This window comes from Onychostoma macrolepis, chromosome 07 (genome assembly GCF_012432095.1).
Source record: "Onychostoma macrolepis isolate SWU-2019 chromosome 07, ASM1243209v1, whole genome shotgun sequence".
In the NCBI taxonomy this organism is placed as follows: Eukaryota; Metazoa; Chordata; class Actinopteri; order Cypriniformes; family Cyprinidae; genus Onychostoma; species Onychostoma macrolepis.
The window spans coordinates 10038866-10058560 of record NC_081161.1 but is presented as its reverse complement, the minus strand read 5'-3'; the positions used below and the strand labels follow the sequence as shown (position 1 = coordinate 10058560).

At 36.5% G+C, this 19695-nt stretch overlaps 2 protein-coding genes across 3 annotated transcripts in view; one reads left to right on the top strand and one right to left on the bottom strand.

The window, feature by feature from the left end:
- Positions 1-1226: 1226 nt before the first annotated feature.
- On the top strand, positions 1227-12525 carry ist1 (IST1 factor associated with ESCRT-III). Of its 2 annotated transcripts, none has more exons than XM_058783195.1 (10): positions 1227-1246; positions 7690-7786; positions 7883-8063; positions 8147-8234; positions 8322-8405; positions 9164-9274; positions 9363-9542; positions 9632-9742; positions 10970-11018; positions 11107-12525. In XM_058783195.1, exons 2-10 carry the CDS (start codon positions 7699-7701, stop codon positions 11271-11273), a joined length of 1059 nt encoding a protein of 352 aa, XP_058639178.1. In that variant the 5' UTR covers positions 1227-1246; positions 7690-7698; the 3' UTR covers positions 11274-12525. The 2 variants fall into 2 exon arrangements, with proteins under 2 accessions (XP_058639178.1, XP_058639177.1); XM_058783194.1 differs by lacking the exon at positions 1227-1246 and adding an exon at positions 6269-6427.
- A 2024-nt stretch (positions 12526-14549) lies between these two features.
- Positions 14550-19695, bottom strand: part of pkd1l3 (polycystic kidney disease 1-like 3) — a 15290-nt gene continuing 10144 nt past the window's right edge. The window contains exons 16-22 of the mRNA XM_058783022.1: positions 19404-19606; positions 18736-18938; positions 18503-18638; positions 17536-17731; positions 16994-17210; positions 15494-15578; positions 14550-15402 (exon numbers count right to left, since the gene is read on the bottom strand). Of these exons, the coding sequence (XP_058639005.1) occupies positions 15356-15402; positions 15494-15578; positions 16994-17210; positions 17536-17731; positions 18503-18638; positions 18736-18938; positions 19404-19606 (1087 nt within the window). The 3' untranslated portion in view covers positions 14550-15355. The remainder of the gene's footprint in view (positions 15403-15493; positions 15579-16993; positions 17211-17535; positions 17732-18502; positions 18639-18735; positions 18939-19403; positions 19607-19695) is intronic.

Below are 19695 nucleotides of genomic sequence, written 5' to 3'. Positions count from 1 at the left end.
GCCTGAAGAAAAATGTTTATATTTTCAATTAGCCAATCGATATTTTCAATCCGATTTTAAAGCACAGCCACCACAAAATCATTCTTTGATCATTCTGAGGTTAAATACAGATTTAAAATAAGATATTGTTTAATAGCTATGATGCTCTTTTTGAAATCAAATATTTGTAGCTATGACAGGAAACACTGGAATCTAACAATGGCTTAGAAAAAGAAAAAAAAACTGTTAATCTTAAAAAATAAAGCTTATACATGAACCCAAATAGGAAATAAAACAGTTATAGAATAAGCATTTGTCCTGTTCTGTGTCCTAAACTCCTGAAACATTGGTGTCTCATATTTAGAGCAGTTAATGCAATTTGGGAATGAAATCAATCAAATTTATGTGTCGTTAACATTTTCAAGTACCTGTTACAATTACATTTATTTTGTAATTAAATGTTACATGTAACTAGTTACTCCTCAACTGTGTGTGTGTGTGTGTGTGTAAAGAAATGACAAAACAATACCAACAAGGCTGCATTAATTCAATCAAAAATACAATATTGTGATATATTATTTTTGTTTTCTATTTGAATATGTTTTAAAATGTAATTTATTCCCCATAAAAATAATATCTGAAGAATATATTTATTATATAATATATTTCTGATCATTCTAACCATTCTTTAAAAGATCAAAATATTACTGTGTCAACCTCTGGGACATTATGTATTTGAGCTTCCAAAACCACCAAGTGTCCAGGAGCTCGCTGATGCTCTGATCAAGTCCTGGCAGGAGATCCCCAATCTGCCATCACATCAGGAGCATGTCTAGACATTGTCAGTGCATACGGGCTCATGAGGGCCACACACTGACTTACATTATTATGAGTTACCGGCAGGGCTGGACTGGTAATCGGGCATACCGGGCATTTTCCCGGTGGGCCGACGCACTGAAGGGGCCGACAGAATTATTATTATTATTTATTTTTGTTTTGCCAAGGACCATCACGCAGGGACTACGAGCAGCCAGTGGCCCATTGGTTTGTCTCCTGTATTGACAGCGTAAACCACCCAATCACAATGCGCTATAGACGGAGTCACAGGGCTCTCAAGTCTCGCGCAATCGGAGTGAGACTCACGCATTTCAACCAGTTCACACGCTCTCACGCCACACCTTGTATTTCTCACGCTGAGAAGGGATAACTTGTCCCGCTACAATTACTATACAATTAATATACCATTAATAGATGAGGGAATACTGAGGTAAGTTTTCTGCCGAGTTCATAGCTCTCTCGACTCTGTAGTTATAGAGTTAAATGCCACCTACCAGCCAATCAGAAATTAGGGTGTTGTTGTTTCCGTTTAAATTACGCGATTCTGCCGCAAGCGGGTTCGTTACTAAGCAACATGGATGCGCGCGCACATGGAGTGTAAATTGGAAGAGAAAGATCCGATGAATGCTGTAGGTCAGTGGTTCTCAACCGGTGGGGCGCGAGTAGGCTACAGGATGGGAGGGGGAAAAAAACTGAAAAAAAAAAAAATTGCAAATTTTTTTTATCACTAAACTACTGTCATAAAAAGTTATAGTTTTGTATATACATAACTCCTGAATAAAAATTAAAATGCGTTTGGACTGATTTAAAAAAAAAAAGAGTTTTGAACAAATTTGATTGGTTTGTCGATAGTGAGCGCAAATGCAGGTGATAAGCGGTTTTATTAAGCGAGTCATTGAGTCGTTCATTCAAACGATTCGTTCAAACGGCCGATTCATCAAGAATGAGACAGATGTTTGTGCATGGGTCATTGAATCTTTGACTCAACCGATTCGTTCAAAACACGATTGAGTGTTGCTGTGAGATGCGCTATGCTGTGATCTTTGTTTGGATTCATCGGATCTATTTTCGCTGCTAAAATAGACCAAAACAGTCATTATTTCGTCTAAAATGTAAGTGACTTAATATTATTAAATATCCTCAAAAGTTTAAGGTCCTTGCACCCTGACTGAGTCCGAAACTGTCGTATTCGTTTTTTCATATTCGTCATTTGGTGGCTCTCAATTGTCAAAAACACCCCTCAAAATATTTGCTACGGATGCGAAAAATCCGTGAAAATGGTATGGCTTGGGACCGATGCGTTGGCCTATGCACGGATGGTGCGCAGGCAGTGACGGGGCGTGAGCGTGGCTAGCTGCTCGCGTTCAGCAAGTAGCTCCACTTGTGAAATGGACACATTGCATGGTCCATCGCGAAGCACTAGACTAGCTGCTAAAAAAAAATGCCGGTTCTTTTTGACTCCGTGCTGAACCAATCCGTGAAAATGATAAATCTCCTCAAATCACGGCCGCTAAACTCTCGCTTGTTTGGGGTCCTCTGCCAGGAGATGAGGTCAGGGCACGAACAGCTGCTTCTGCACACTGAAGTTCGCTGGCTCTCCAGGGGCGGGTGTTACAGCGGTTGTATGAGCTGCGAGAGGAGGTGAAGTGGTTTTTGACAGAAATCAAATCAGATCTGGCGAAGCATCTGGATGACAGATGTGGCTTGCGTCTCTGTCCTATTTGGTCGATATATTTGACCGCTTGAACGGCCTCAACCTGTCTTTGCAAGGCCGCGAAACTCATATTTTGCTCCTTGCAGACAAAGTGCACGCCTTCACACAAAAACTAGAGCTCTGGCATGGCCGCATCACTCGAGGGAACTGCGACATGTTCCCCAGCCTTGCAGACTTCATCACTGATGCAGGCACATCACATGATTTCTCCTCCCTTTTTCACTCAGCGTCTGAGCACCCATCAGCAATGAGAAAACAATTTGCGACGTACTTTAAAGAGGATTATCGCTCTTTTGCGTGAGTTCGATGATCCGTTTGTGTGCACAGCAAACGAGCTATCAATTGATATGCAGGAACAGCTTATTGAGCTGAAGAGTGACAGTAGACTGAAGGAACTCTCTAGCTCCTGCCCTCTTTCGTCATTCTGGGCAGCATTGATGCAGGACTATCCTGAACTCTGTGACGTCTTGAAGATTCTCCTTCCTTTCGCGTCCACATGTTTGTGTGAGGCAGGATTCTCAAAAATGACTGCGCTCAAAACAAAATACCGCAATGTGCACAAATCGAGGATGATTTGAGGCTATGTTTAGGTCTCACATTAACATCACCTGCAAGCTTCTGTAAAAAATGCAGACGATGCCTACTATTAGACCTAGTAATAATAACAATAATAAAGCATAAATTAATATCAGAGGTCTGGTGCCAATTCCCAATTATAGCAATAGCCTAGTAATGATAATAGCTTGCAAAAGGTTGAGAACCCCTGCTGTAGGTAACCCCTTCATTTATTTTTTCGATTTTAAGATTCCTCTACGCAATCACTTGCCTGTGAAAAGGTAGTGAGAGCTGATGTTGGGTATAGCCAAATTCGCGCTAAAGTATTACTGATGCAGTCAAAAAATAAAAATAAAAAAAATGTAAAAAAACTCTCCAACTGCTTTGCAACCAGAAGCTTTAACTTAGCTTTGGCTTCCTGAAAGGAAAGTACTAGAGATGTTATAACAGTTGGTGAATCTGATAAAAGACAGAAAAATTCATCCAAATAAAATAAATTGTTTTACATATAAAGGATAAAAAAAAAACAGAAATTTGGCCCCAAACATGTCAACAGAACAGCAGTGCTCAATGTACATACTGTACACACACAGTAGGATTACAGAACTTGTCCTGAACATGTATGTCAAGCTCTCTCTCTCTCTGTGTGTGTGTGAGAGAGAGAGAGAGAGAACACATTTCAGCTTATGATTTTATTTTTTTCTGTTGTGTTTGTTGCACATCTTGATAACAGGGGTAGGGGGCTCCCATATAAAGCACTGAGGCTTCCCCAAATTCTAATTCAGATGCAGTGTGTTTTCCACATGGTGGGTTTGAACAAAACCAAAACTAGAAACAGTTTGGCTCTGGATGGAACGCTATTATCATGACAGTGCTTTATGTGGGAGTCCTCTACCCCTGTCATCAGGCATCAAAATGTGCAACAAACATTTACAACAGAAAAAAAGAAACATAAGCTGAAATGTGTTCTCTCTCTCTCTCTCTCTCTCTCTCACACACACACACACAGTTTGACATACATGCTCAGGGTAAGTACTGTAATGTATATGTGTACAGTATGTATATTGAGTACTGCTGTTCAGTTGGCTCGTTTGAGGCAAAATTTATTTTTATTTTTGATACATTTGTATTTTTAAATGCATAAATCTTTTTATTTTATTACAATGAATTTGTCTTTCATCAGATTTACCAAATGTTATAACTTCTATTTGTGCTGCTCAATTATGAACAATAGGTAAAATTGAACTGCTAGCAAAAACTTGGGTGCTGCAAATATTTGAGTTGCTCCTCCACTTTTACTTGCCCCTCCCCTTTGAGTGACTCCTCCCCTTTGTGTGGCCCCTCCCCTAATCTCACTCCAAACTTTCGCTATAACTTGAGAGCCCTGGAGTCATGAAGTGTTTTGCTCCGCCTATAAAGAACGCTTCACCCCAACTTATTCCTCGTCGGCTTTTCCCACGTTTTCACAGCAGCTTCATCAAGAACAGGCTTGCTCTGCGGTGAGTGATGCGGCGTAAAGAGCCAGGAGGAGGAGAAGAGGAGAGCAGTTGAATCGGTAAATTACTCGCAACGGAGGCAGGCATCTATCCTGTGTGCGCGCGCCATTAGTGCAGAATACGCAAACACTTTTTAATAAAACGTAAATTCGTCCACCGCGATTTTTTGGCCATGTCATGTCAAGTGTGTTCATAGAGGTTTCCATGGGCCAATGCGAATAAATCTAGATTTAGATTAGAAAAGACACGATATTGTCAGACCTGACGTTTTTTTTTTTTTTTTTAATTATCCAAAACAACTAGATGCAATGATACATATCTACACTACCAGTCAAAAGTTATTGAACAGTAAGATTTTGAATGTTTTTTAAAGAAATCTCTTCTGCTCACCAAGCCTGCATTTATTTTATCCAAAATACAGCAAAAGCAGTAATATTGTGAAATATTTTTACTATTTAAAATAACTGCTTTCTATTTGAATATATTTTAAAATGTAATTTATTCCTGTGATCAAAGATGAATTTTCAGCATCATTACTCCAGTCTTCAGTGTCACATGATCCTTCAGAAATCATTCTAATATACTGATTTGCTGCTCAAGAAATATTTATTATTATTAATGCATTATTTGATGAATAGAAAGATCCAAAGATCAGCATTTATCTGAAATAAAAAAGCTTTTGTAACATTATACAATACACCATTCAAAAGATTGGAGTCAGTATCATTTTTGTTTTGTTTTTTGGGAAAGAAATTATGGAAATTAATACTTTTATTTAGCAAGGATTCTTTAAATTGATTTAAAAAAAAATGATGATAAAGACATTTATAACGTTACAAAAGATTTCTATTTCAGATAAATGCTGTTCTTTTGAACTTTCTATTCATCAAAGAAACCTGAAAAAAAAAATTATACTGTTTATATTATAGCTGTTTTCAACATAATAATAATAATAAATGTATTTTGAGCAGCAAATCAGAGTATTTGAATGATTTCTGAACGACTGGAGTAATGGTGCTGAAAATTCAGCTTTGATCACAGGAATAAATTACATTTTAAAATATATTCAAATAGAAAACAGTTATTTTAAATAGTAAAAATATTTCACAATATTACTGTTTTTGCTGTATTTTGGATCAAATAAATGCAGACTTGGTTAGCAGAAGAGACTTCTTTCAAAAAAAAAAAAGAAAAATCTTACTGTTCAAAAACTTTTGAATAGTAGTGTATATCATATATATATATGGTGGTGGGCTACCAGGACCAAAAAATGCCCGGGCCGATTTTTTTGTCCCAGTCCAGCCCTGGTTACCGGGATGAAATTCATGCATGTTGGATCAGTCTGTAATTTATTTATTTAACTTTGATTTTGACTCATTTGATTTTACCCATTGTGGTGAAGATTTTCAACTCGAATATTTTGTTCATTGAGATCTAATATGTGATTTAAGTCTTAATATTTCATACAAACATGAATACATATACAATGCTTCAGTGCACTCACACTTAAAAATGTACAGTATTGTTTCACTGTTGTTTTCAGTCTATTCTGACAAATTATTTGCCCTATTTTAAAGTAGTGACTAGTGAGCTCAGGCGTTTCTTGCCAGCTTGACGATCTGCCTTGTCATGTGATATCTTAAAAACATGACATAATTACAGTCATGTGATTTGTCCACCCTAGTGACGGGGGTTTCCCTCATAAGCGATTTTCCACTGGCGACCACGTGACGTGTGGCGTCATGATGTAGTCACGTCCAATGCGGAAGTGAATGCTAACCGAGCAGTCGCCCAACCGTTCCGATCGAAACCGACTCTTTCCCAGCGTCCGAAGAGGAACTGACACGTAAATATGATGTTTATTATATGTCTCGTACGGGATTTTTGAGATATCCACGACGTTTTGATAATTTGTCAGTATCTGTAGTTTCTATTTACTTTCGTGAATTAGCTTCTCCAGCCGCTAATCGAGTCTCTTCCTGGTTTGAACAGTCAGATTTCTGACAAGTCGAAAACCTGTTCAAATATAATTTGTACGCTCGGTAGAGATCAGTATAGATGCATCGAATCGATCCATATAATTAGTAACAAGTGACTGCTTGTCAGCTACTCTATTTCTCTGTTTTATGTCATTTTACTCTTGTTTTGGCTAACTGTTGTTGTGACTCGCACTAACAGAGTCATTACGTTAGTCAGACAAATGATCCACCGTTTCTAAATAAGTACGTGACAGATTATTACTATATTTTTGAACAAGTACCATGGTATTTCTTGTAGTTACTGGGAGAACTATGTAGATACCACGATAAATAAATCATTCAGTAAAATCAACAGTATGAATAAGTACAGAACCGGAGTAATTTGGTAAGATACTAATAGTACTGCCACTGTTTTTGACATAAGGGACTACTGTTATCATTTACACTGTTTGTTGGGTTGCTGGGTGTTAGACGTAAGTAAAGTAGGTTTCTAAAATCTGACTTGTGCTGTTCTCATGATATGGCATTGACGTCACTCACCAGACAGGAGGCATATCTCAAATGCAAATCTCCATATGTGACCCTGGACCACAAAACCAGTCTTAAGTGTCAGTTTTTCGAAATTGAGATTTAAACATCATCTGAAAGCTGAATGAATAAGCTTTCCATTGATGTATGGTTTGTTAGGATCGGACAATATTTGGCCGAGATGCAACTATTTGAATATCTGGAATCTGAGGGTGCAAAAAAATCAAAATATTGAGAAAATCACCTTTAAAGTTGTCCAAATTAAGTTCTTAGCAATGTATGTTACTAATCAAAAATGAAGTTTTGATATGTTTACAGTAGGAAATTATCAAAATATCTTCAAGGAACATGATCGTTACTTAATATCCTAATGATTTTTGGCATAAAAAGAAAAATCTATCATTTTGACCCATACTATGTATTTTTGGCTATTGCTACAAATATACCCCGGCGACTTTAGACTGGTTTTGTGGTCCAGGGTCACATATATGCTTGAGCTTTAGCTTTAATAACGTGAGATATTGGGCCACTGTTATGGCCTTCAATTTGAGTCGTTTCTACCCCTTTTACCTGATATTTGGCTCTTGACATTTCTCCACAGAGCTCCATCATGCTTGGTGGAGGGTTTAAATCCGAGAGACTTCGTGTCAATCTCAGGCTGGTTATAAACCGCCTCAAACTTCTTGAGAAGAAGAAAAGTAAGTTTGGTTGTCTACAATTTGCACATTTTTAAAGTTTTGGATGTTCTAAGTTTAGTTGATTTAACGGAATCGAACTCGCTTGATCTGATTTAGCTGAATTAGCCCAGAAGGCTCGCAAGGAAATCGCAGACTACTTGTCGGCCGGCAAAGATGAGCGTGCGAGAATCAGAGTCGAGCACATCATCAGGGAGGATTATTTGGTGGAGGCCATGGAGATCCTGGAGTTATACTGTGATTTGCTGCTCACCCGCTTTGGCTTAATACAGTCCATGAAGTGAGTAGCATTTTATTTTATTATTTTAAAAGTGATTTTTTTTTTTTCTTTCATGTTGTTTAATTTTTCTATTCTCTTTTCAGAGAACTGGACCCAGGCCTGCAAGAAGCTGTGTCCACTCTCATCTGGGCTGCCCCTCGACTGCAGTCAGAAGTGGCAGAACTGAAGATTGTGGGTGTCATTTGTGTCTGTCTTTAATCTATTTCTGGGGTATAGTTCTAGTGTGGATCATTCATGTCTTTTTCCTTCCTTTCACAGGTTTCAGATCAGCTGTGTGCCAAATACAGCAAAGAGTATGGAAAGCTATGCAGGACAAACCAGATTGGAACCGTTAATGATAGGGTATGACGAAACATGATTGTTTAGAGGTGGTGGGCACAAAATTGAACTCGTAGTACTATGTGCTTAGGCAAATATTACAATAACTATTGCTCATTCTTGGATTAGCATTTTCAAAGTCATTTAAAGCTGAAAGTATGTAACAGCACACCTGATCTACCTTTTGTGTTCGTAACAAGTCTGGTAATGTGTGATCCTCATTTATTACTCGTACTCATTTATAGCCTCATTGTATGATGGCCAGTTTTTCATCTGTAACCATTCCCAGTGTTTTAAAATCTGTTCAGTCATGCAGTGTATTCCAGCCTTATTCCAGCAGTCAGAGATATGACTTTTACCTGGTTGATGAAAAATTCCCTAGTCTTAAGGCTCATTCACACCAAGAACGATAACTTAAAAGATAACTATATTGGCATCCACACCAATAAATTATAATGTTGTGTGTGTTCTGTACTGTTTTAAATGCACAGGTGGATTCTGGAAAAAAAGCATTCTGAAAGGGATTCCAGTGATGTTATTTATGTCCTTATCGTTATAGTTGTGGTGTGGACTTCCCTATTCTTATAGAATTAGAATTCAAACAATTATTAATTAAAATTTATAGTTACTGTTATATTTATAGTTTTCTTTGTTGATGTGAATGGACCTTGTAAACATTGATTGAGCCAAGCCAAATTCAGAATATTATAAAAGCATAAGGAGTTGGTTCTCCAAATCTGCTTTTAAGGCGTTGTAATTCATATTGCACCTTATTTCTGTAGCTTATGCACAAACTGAGCGTGGAGGCCCCTCCCAAGATTTTGGTGGAGCGTTACCTCATTGAGATCGCCAAAAACTACAACGTTCCCTATGAGCCTGATGCCATGGTTCGGGTAGGAATTAATTTCCTCTTCCTTTCCAACTTCCTCATCTCTACAAGCAGTATTTGTTTCAAACTCTCCTCATCTGTATCATTCACAGCCAGAGGTGTGTCCGGGTGAAGAGGCCGATCTAATTGATGTGGACAGCGACTTCAAGAAACCAGGAGGTGGCGGAGGAGGTGGAGGAGGGTTTACGGCTCCCGCTGTTGGCATGCCTATGCCCATGCCTATGCCCATGCCTATGCCCACACCTTTCAACTACCCATCGCCCAAAGGAGCTGTAAGACCAACCTCTGACTTACTCATTTTACCTGATCAATCTAAAAAGTCTGATTGTTTGGCTGTGAGATGATCATTTTTCCCCTATAGGAGCCCTTTAATGGTCCTGTTGGCACCTATGATGGCTTTAGCAACTTCCAGCCTCCAGTGAGAGGAGGGCAGCCCCCACAGCTGCCCAGCTGCCCACCCACCTATGAATCTGTAAGTGCAAGTGATCACCACTCCTCCCACCCTTCCAGACAGACGGAGAAGACCTGTTCACCTTGCAGGGAAGAGTAGTTTATTCCAGTTCACATGCTGTGTTAGTCCTGCTCTGTTGTTAGTCTTCTGATCTCACACAGGGAGCCTCCACAGGCATGAGCTACGGGCTAAAAAAACCCCGCTACATTCTGATCTCTCTTGCACCGATTGTATGGATTTTTTGGGGAAGTGCTTTTAAGTATTTAAGTAGACGTATGCTATATGTGAATATGTACACACAAATATATATTAAAAAGGTGAATCTCACATGGGTTGTCAATAACATGTCTGGCAAAATAGTAGTATTTTGCATAAAGAAACTGAAGCATTTTGTTTGGATCAGTAAGACATTATTAAAAATGAGGTACAAAACATGTCATTGTCATGAAAATATTATCACACAAAATGTTTCGTTGTCTTTATACAAAAATGCAATATTTTTTCTTTTGATTTTGCTTTTCGTGACATTCACCTTGAAGCATTTACCCCAACAAATCCTCTGCTGTGCATGGAAACAGGAAACCTTCCTATTGACAAATCATATTGACAACAGGGGCCTCATTTATAAAATGCACAATACGATCGGTAAAAGCATTTTTATGCATAAGCCAATTGAAGAGCATGTGTACAGATTTGTTTTGTATTCGTATTTATCAGTAATTAAAATAATCCAGCGTTGATTAATAAATGTAAAGATACACACACAATCAATGTGAAAATTAGCAGCTGTTTTTTGATAATTATGTCAATGCAGTTAATTCATTAATTGTATTTAATTTCCTGGAATTTTATAAATTCCTAAAAATAAAAATGTATGCATGCCATATAGGGATATTTATGGCTGTTCTATCGATCAAGTTCATTTGAATTTAAGGTAAACTGCAATTTATAAAGTGATGCATTTAGCAAGTGTTTTGATTTCTTCGTGTGTACTGTATGGATGTTTAAGAATTTGTTTGTAGGAACATTTTGGAAATTGTTATACTTTAACATTTAGGATCGTTCTGTGCGCGCCGTTATAAATGAGACCCCAGGTTTTCCAAATATTAACTACATTCACTCACTACGGTGCTCTGTTCTAACTCACAATGCACGTCTCATAATTCTAATCCTTCACAGTATCAGTATAGCAGTATTGATTATTTGCAGTAGTTAGAGATTTTAACATGTTTTCATGTGTTTTTTAAGATCGATGAGTTGTCTGTCAAACCCTCTAATCCTTCCCAGGTCATGCCAGGTATGTGCTTAATGATGTCCTAATATGATTTTTTTTTATCGCTTGTATTATGATATTTTTCTTTCTAAAAGCTGTGTTTTCTCTCCAGGCCCAGCCCCGTCTTCTCAGATCTATGACAACTCTACCCTTCCTGAACTCCCGTCTGTTCCTGACACACTCCCAGCCTCCTCCTTCGGAGCGAACGCCAACACATCAGACGACATTGACTTTGATGACCTGTCACGACGCTTTGAAGAGCTCAAGAAGAAGACCTAATCACAGAGAGCACATCTGGGAGTCAGAACATCTGTCTCGGCTGCCACACGAGAATAATTCAATGTACCCATATGTCACATACTCACAGTTCTTCTGGTGGAGGTGTAATATAATACTTGTTACTTAACACAATGAAGGATCGGATGCTGTATAGACACTTGTGAATGGCAGTGGCAGAAATTTATACGCTCATTTTAGACGTTCACGTAACATGGACTGTTGACAATTTGCCTACTCTTTGAATGAGCACTTTGCTTAGAGGGCCTTGCTGACAGCTAAATCTACTTAATCATCTGTAGTGTAATCTCTGCGCCTTGTATGACCACCTAAGAAGTCATATTGAATATTTATATTATAGATTAGATTATAATTTTGTCATTTGTTAACTTTCCCCCTTTTAAAAAAAACAATGTCTTAAGCTTTCCCCAGCAAATCAAAAATCTGAAAAAGAAAAAGCAGGTAAACCTGTTGCCATTATTTACACCCAGAGTTGTGCAATGAACTCTTGAATGACTATGAAACTGCAGACGACTGTATGATGCCATGGATTGTTAGTGGATCACAATGTTTGTGCGAAGTGACTCAGCTTTTTGTTATTGACGGAATGCGTTTAGATGGGATGGTTTGGTGAACACCAAAGTTTGCTTGATTCTGGTGAACTGAGCGCAGAATTGAAGAAAAGATTGCTTTATTTCAGCCTCTCATTTAATGAGTTGTCTAAATGTGTCCTAAAGTTTTTCTGTTAATGTAGTTACTCCTGTCAGCCATCTTAATTTGACTCTAAAGGAAAGGCTTTGTATTTTGTCTACAGTTAATAACACTCCTGTTTCTAGTCCCGTCTATGTGTGTGTGTTTCTGGACTGAATTTGCCTTAGTTTCCACATCTCAAGCTGTGGCCTTGCTGTTCCACACCTTTCTCTGGGAAATGTGACTTTCCTGACAGCTTGTACCACGAACTCCACATTTGAATAAGTATTTACATGCTAATTCTTTTCTTCGGTGGGGGTTTTTATCATATATCATTGACTTATTTGTTGTAAGATTTGACTGTTTAAAGTGACAATGTTTCAAGTTTTGAAAGCGTTGTTTTGGCTGCTTTCTACTTGATTTTATAACACTAATTTGTGTTTTCTCTTCTCAAGTCACCCAAATGCAAATCTGGCAGTGTTTAGGTATGTTTGATACTGACTTTAGCTTGCATTGAAAACATATCTGATGCCATGTAATAAAGTCTATTTGCTCATAACTTAAACTTCTTACCCAAATAATGATTCATTTAATGAGTAATCATAATTTCTTCAAATGAAAGATACCACAACATGAACTTTACTAAACTGCTATAACAAGTTTTTCCATTAAATAATACAGCATGAATATATATATATATATAATATATATGAATACTTTTTTTAAATTATTTTTTATATATATAATAAACGTTTGTTTGTACTTAGGATGTTATAGCGCTCCATCGGCTTTTACACTTTATAACCACCAGAGGGTGAAGTAACACTAATAATTATTACTGTTTTTCTCAATCGCTTTATTCTGCTCTCAAACGAGATTCCCCTCACAAAACAAGATCTCTGAAAACGTGTATTGTTCACGCTAGATTTGAATGTTTATCCATATATATTGAATTTTTAGATATTTAATTTTTATTAAGCAAATCGCACGTGTTTTGCCGTATGTGCAAATGTGTAAGTACAATAATTGCACAATGACTATATGCACATGGCTTAATTGAGTTAATTCTCAGTGAAATTGTCACACTCTTCACAACTTTTAAACATAGTTTCATGTAAGGCATGATATGCAAAATGTATTGACTTTTCTCAGTAAACCTTTAATGTTGAAAAAGCTCAGTGCGATACACAATAGCATTAAGCTAGTCAAATCTGACAGTCAGTGTCAACAAAGTAGAACAAAAAATTTTGACCAGTGATAGGGAAAAAATAATACATTGATAATACATATGTCAGTGTTGTTATATAAATTATATTGCATGTGCATGTTGTGTGTGTGTAATATAATTATTTCTTCACACAAGTCTTACATCTGAGGACCTGCAAGAGACGGGTTATTTTGGCACATACACTTCTGTAAAAGGGCTGAGATCGCCACATGCACATCACTGAGCCAGCATGTTGGCGATTCATTCACATGCTAGATAGTGAGCGGTTTGGACAGCTCCTGCTCTCCGGTTCTGGTTTGGAGGGGAGGGGAGGATGAGGTGCACAGAGACACGGGACATGGGACACAAACCCACTGCCCTGTGAGCGTCCCTTCAGGATCTCACCTCTGTGAAGTATAAACACACGGACCCAGAGGAGATTTCAGAGGCAAGGCATAGTGAGAGAGCGTCTGCATGTGACTGCTAACAAATGCGGCCTGAAGCAGGACACAGTGAGAGAACACAGTGACGGCTGCGGCTGGGATGAGTGGATGTATAAGTGAGGCAATGACACACCTTCCTAATAATAGTGAGCTGAAGAGAAGGTGGGGGAAGCATCGTCTGCTATAAATCCTGTTATTTGCGTTGCCACTACCAGCTAAATGTTTACTAGCTGATTTAGAACATTTCGCAATTGTCAGCCACTGAAACTTTAGTATTATATCTATAGATAATGATTTTACAGATAGAAAATATGCAAATGAGTAAATGATGACTGTGCAAAGAGTCTTTGTGTATGATAACTATAACGTGGTGCATGATATATTTGATTTTTTTAAACTAACCTTTAACACAGACTATGTAGTTAATTGTATTAAAAATGCTTATTTTTATAATCACTACTTTCCAAACATGTATGTATTTATTTATTTTAGTTATTTATTTATTTTTTAGAAATGTCTCTTATGCTCACCAAGGAGGTATTTATTTGATCAAAATATATCATAAAATCAGTCATATTTTGAACTATTACAGAATTTTTAGCAGCCATAATTTCTGTCTTTAGTGCTCAAAAAACATTTAATATTTTTTATGAATGTTGAAAACAGCTTTTGCTGCTTTATTTTTTTGTGGTGTTACACTACCATTCAAAAATTTGTGGTAAGATTTTTTTCTTTCTTTTTTTATGAAGAAGAAATTAGTCATTTTACTCAGCAAGGACTCATAACATTGTATTTATTAAATTTAATTTATTCATTCATTTGTTTATTCATTCATTCATTCATTCATTTTTACATTTATGAAATTGTTAATTGTTAAAAATGCTTAATGTTTTTTACAAAAATATTAAGCAGCAAAAACATTTGAACAGTAGTGTATATTTGAAAATTGCACTTTATGTTGATCATAATTGCACTGAACGTCAAATATATTTTGATTGATACACTGAAATGCATTGGAAAATAAGTTATTTATTGAAGTTATTCTAAAATACATTTTATAGAGTATTTATAAATTACATAAATTAAACAGACATAATAGTGAGAATATTCAGTGTTTTTTAAAATTTTTTATGTAATATAGTTTCAACATTGACACTGACCTACCCCTCATACTGCGATGACATTAAGCAAAGCTCAACAATTACAGCAGACACACAGCGGTACTATTTACTGAACAGTTACCAAAATTTGAGTGAAATGAGAATCTGCTCTTGTAGTAAATTAACCAAAAATTGCAATGTATAGAATGATACTGCCCACCAAAATGTAGATATGTTAATGTATCGTTAGACAGTAATTCTTAAAAAATAACCTTGTGCGAATCTCAGTTTGACGGTTTTTTAAGTGACATTATGCCATATTCTGCCTATTAGAAAACCCTTTTTTCTGATTTCAAAGAAAAAGTTGAGTGTGCTAAACTATACACCATTGTTATTGTAACAGTATAGACTAAATCAATAATATGTTGCTAGATTTTGATACAAAGATCTGTACACATAGTAATAATTACTAAAATATAAACATGAAAAATAAAGTCTGCCTACACAAATGGATTATAATCTGCAAGAGACAGTGAGATGCCATTCATTTGCATAGACATGAAAATGGCATCCTCTGTTCCCAACAGCAAAATCTAGAATAAAAGTTTGATGATCAAGTATCCAAGAGTCTGAGGTGAGATGTAATCAGGATATTGACCTTCCAGCGTATTCCTCACATTTTCCCTTTTGCTCTGTAAAATGGCAAAAAAAAGCATTAATGAGAACACTGTTTGATATTGGCAGAGACAAATTTCTTTTGTTTTTTGGTGTGCATGTTCTCACCCTGCAGGAGCAGTTCAACCTCCTCGTTGTTCTCCACAGCTACTGGCCTCAGGATCATGGCAAAGAAGATCGCCACAAATATCACCTGTCACCCAGAATAGTTAGGAGGAGAAATCACACATGAGATCTCAGTTGTTTCTCCTAGACATCAGTGAGATTAAATAGAGAGCAAACTGAGACCGTTGTTTAAAAGAATAGTTCACCCAAAAATAATGCATTCACTCATTTATACTCATTACTCAGCACTTAAGATAGAACACATTATTAAATTACTAGTCAACATCACTCACTCGCGTCATACTACACTTGTATGACTTCCTTTCTTCTGAGGAAACAAACAAAAGGAGATATTTTGAAGATTGTTCAAGCTGCTCTTTTTCAAGCAATAATAGCATACCACTATTAAAAAGAAATGCACCTAATTTTAGTGAATGTGCACTTGTAGTGTCCTTAAAATCTTAAAAAGGTGTTTTAATAGCAGATAATATCCATCACAATGAATAATACATTTTATTATATAAAATTAATGGCCGCTTAAGTGTATGTAAAGATGACTATGTTTCTTTACACACTATTAAAAAGTGCACTTTGTAATAATGTCAAATTAAAAGTTTTACTTTAAAATGCATTATGGTTTAATAATATTTTGTTACATTTTAAAGAAGTACAGTTTTTCCGTATAAATATTACGCCAAAAAAAAAAAAAAAAAAACTCGTGGTATTGATGCGCAAAAATGGACTTTGGCGTTTATATGCTACGCGCGTTTTTGGCGTGCATATGATATGAAATATGTTGGCGTGCATATGATACGCAGTTTTCGCGTACATGTGATACGCATCTACCCCACAACCCTAATCATACCCATCACGCAGCATATACACAAAAGTCCATTTTTGCATATCAATACCACGAGTATTCGTTTTTATTTGGCGTACTATTTATACGCACTTTCTACAAGCACGTGTAACGTACTTGATTATAATTTAATTTCATTTAATTTTTAACTGTAGTATGTTATTCAACATTACAACATTTAGAGGTTAATAAATGTATTTTGAATGTACTAAATTCCAACTTCATCATTTACATTATGTTAAGTGTAATTACAAATATATTTCAACAGAAATTACATTAAAGTATACTTTAGTTTAACATAAATGCTAAATGTCAAATCAGTGCATTTTTAAGCTCTGGCAGAGATTAAGATTCATAATGAGTTACCAAGTTTCTCACACAAAGCTACTGTATGGGTTCAGAAGTCTTGGAGGTGTAACCCACAAACTAGCCAACTTTTATGGTGCTATTTTACCATTTTTCTTTGGTCTTGACAGCCTTTGGTCACTGTATGCTGTTGTTGTGTGAAGAACATAAATAAATAAAATAAACTGGCGTATGAATATTCTTCAGTGTTCCTTTTGTATTCAAGGAAAGAATGACAGACATTTGTCATTTTTGGGTGAACTATTCCTTAAAGTCTCTTCTTCCCCACTGGTTCTTACCTTAAGGGGCTGCAAGATGAAGATGCTTTGGACGAGAGATAATGTAAGAGTGATCACCCACTGTATGGAAGACTCCCTTCCGTACTGGAAGCCATAAAGCAGGGTAAAGAAGGTGGAAATACCACTCATGGCAAAAAGCAGAAACCAGCCAATAAAGAGAAACCACCAAGGCAACCACCAACCCTGTTTCTTCTTCTGTACTTGCACAGATGGTTGGCTGGAACAACAAGAAAAACAAAATCTGTTTTAATAGAAGAAACAGGATTCTTGCACTTCTGCTAACAAGAACATCTGCTCATTATTGTATATTTCAAAGAACCAGTTCTAGCAACTAAACAGTTCATGTGTTGAATTGATACTGATAGTGAATTACAGACTAGTAATCGATCAAAAAGGGTGAGAAGAAAATAAAAGGAATGTGAGATTAGAAAGAATATGGAAGGACAAAGAGATCCTAAAAGATCTTGAGCTTCTTGTAAAAATGAATCGTCTTTTTAATACATGTACAATAGGAGTATATCTGCAGAGGTGACAGTCCTGACCTTTGGCAAACGTGCTGGAGAGTAGCCATTTCAGCCTTCTTCAGCAGGACACCGACTGTCCCCCGTGCCTGCCGAAGCTCCTCGTTAAGGAAAAAGCCCTTTTCTCCCACATGCTCCAGCAGTTTAGAAATGTGGCTCAGTGAATAGAACACAAAGCGGCTGCAATACGACCAGTGAGGATCACCAACATTTTCCACTGAATGAGAATACACAACATAGCTATGATGAGTCTCTGTCCAATGAAATATTTCTGATGAAGGATTACTTAATATTAAGCATTGACACATGATGTTACAGAAGAACATATTTCAAGTTTTACTGTACTGTATTGGTTCTTAATTTGGCAAAATTACTTGAAATAAAATAAACTTTAACTGTAATAAAAATACTTAAACTTATTTTATTTCAGTGTCAGTTTTATTTCAGTTTATTTCATTTTTTTACTTATAAAAACTATATATGTGTGTGTGTGTGTGTGTGTGAGAGAGAGAGAGAAGAGTTTATTTGCAAAAACAGATAACTGTTTTTATTATTTTTCATAAATCATGTTTTTTATTGTTATCATTTTTTAATTGTTTTCTTATGTTAGTTAACTGTATTTTTTTTTAGCTATTATTATTTAATCAAAACAACCTAACTGCAGTTTGATTGATATTAATTGGAATGCAGGGTAAAAAATATAGAAAAAAAAAACAGGATTTTTGTTATCTGTTGCAAATTAACTCTTCATATATAAAACTAATAAAATGACAAAAGCACAACAAATTACTAAAACTTTAAAATTAAAATAGAAAACGTGCAATAAAAACTAATTAAAAATATTAATAAAAGCTGTAATAGTATCTGAATGATGCTAACATAACACTGATTTGTTTTGAGTACATGTATCATGAGAAAATGACATTGACATAATGCTAAATATTAGGAACACATGGAAATGAAATATATGTATTACTGATCAAGGAACCTTGCATAATCTGAAGGACATCGTTCACTTTATTCAAGGCCCAGAAAAGATCGCCACTGGTCTCAGGCCGTATCTCTTTGGTAGCCAGCATGTTTTTCGGGCTTTTGCTCAGGTGATTTAACAGTCCTACGGTTTCCTAAGAGTAGGAACAGAACATTCACTTACGATAATAGAACATTTTGCTATAATAGTGTGTATTATTGCAGAAAGCAAATATTATGCTTCAGAATTACTTCTGCAAGAACCTTTATGATAGTGTTCATAGAAACAGCAGCAGCTGGTGTTGTTTTCTTGGAGGTGCCAGCCTTCTCTTTGTTCAGGAGAATGCGTGGTTTGATGTGTCTGAAGATAGTAATGATCAGGATGTTGATGGGGAACATGAAAAGGCCGCTCTCTATGGCTACCATGAACTCTTGCCATGTCAGTTCAAAAGAGCCTGTAACATCCAAGAAAATATTCTGTGTACATATATAAAAGTAAATGCTATTGTTAGGGGTAATTCACCCAAAAATGAAAATTCTGTCAATATGGAAGTCAATGGCTACCAGCAGAGCTTTAGTTACCCACATCGCTCAAAAAAATCTTCTTTTGTGTTAAACAGAAGAAGAAAATTCATATAGGTTTGGAACAATGTCAGGTTTAGTAAATGATGACAGAATTTTCATTTTTGGGTGAACTATCCCTTTAACTAACTAATATTATTATGCATTATTTTTTATAATATTTATAATGCTTATGTGTAATGAATAAGCAACCGAACAAAACATGCTCCCTCAAAGCATGACTCTCTCAAACATGACGCACTGCATAAAAATACCCGAGTGGTGTTGAGAGTGAGGCGTCGCATTTGTGCATTACATAATTTTGGAAAATGAAAAATGCCGCAGGGAAGTTTTCTGACCTATCTTTAGAAGGACAGGAGACTCTTCATCAACAGGAAGGTTCCAGAACATAATGTTAATGGCCATGGTGCAGAGCAGCAGAGACATGCAGCAGGACACTCTCTGAACACGCGTGAAAGGACTGTGCCGTGGGGGGTCCACGATTGACACCCAGATGTGCTCATCCCGGAAGCCAGAAGATGTCCGGGTCTGGAAGATATTGCTGGGATAGGGGTTGGTAGGGAGGGTAAATTATTATTTAAAAATACTTTTCAGATGTTCCCTAAAGATTGGTTGCTTCTTCTTGTTTTA

Coding starts and splice junctions, on each gene's coding strand:
- ist1 (XM_058783195.1), top strand. CDS start 7,699: ATGCTTGGTGGAGGGTTTAAATCCGAGAGACTTCGTGTCAATCTCAGG. Junction 8,064..8,146: donor GGCTTAATACAGTCCATGAA/GTGAGTAGCATT, acceptor TTCTCTTTTCAG/AGAACTGGACCCAGGCCTGC. Junction 9,743..10,969: donor GCCCACCCACCTATGAATCT/GTAAGTGCAAGT, acceptor GTGTTTTTTAAG/ATCGATGAGTTGTCTGTCAA.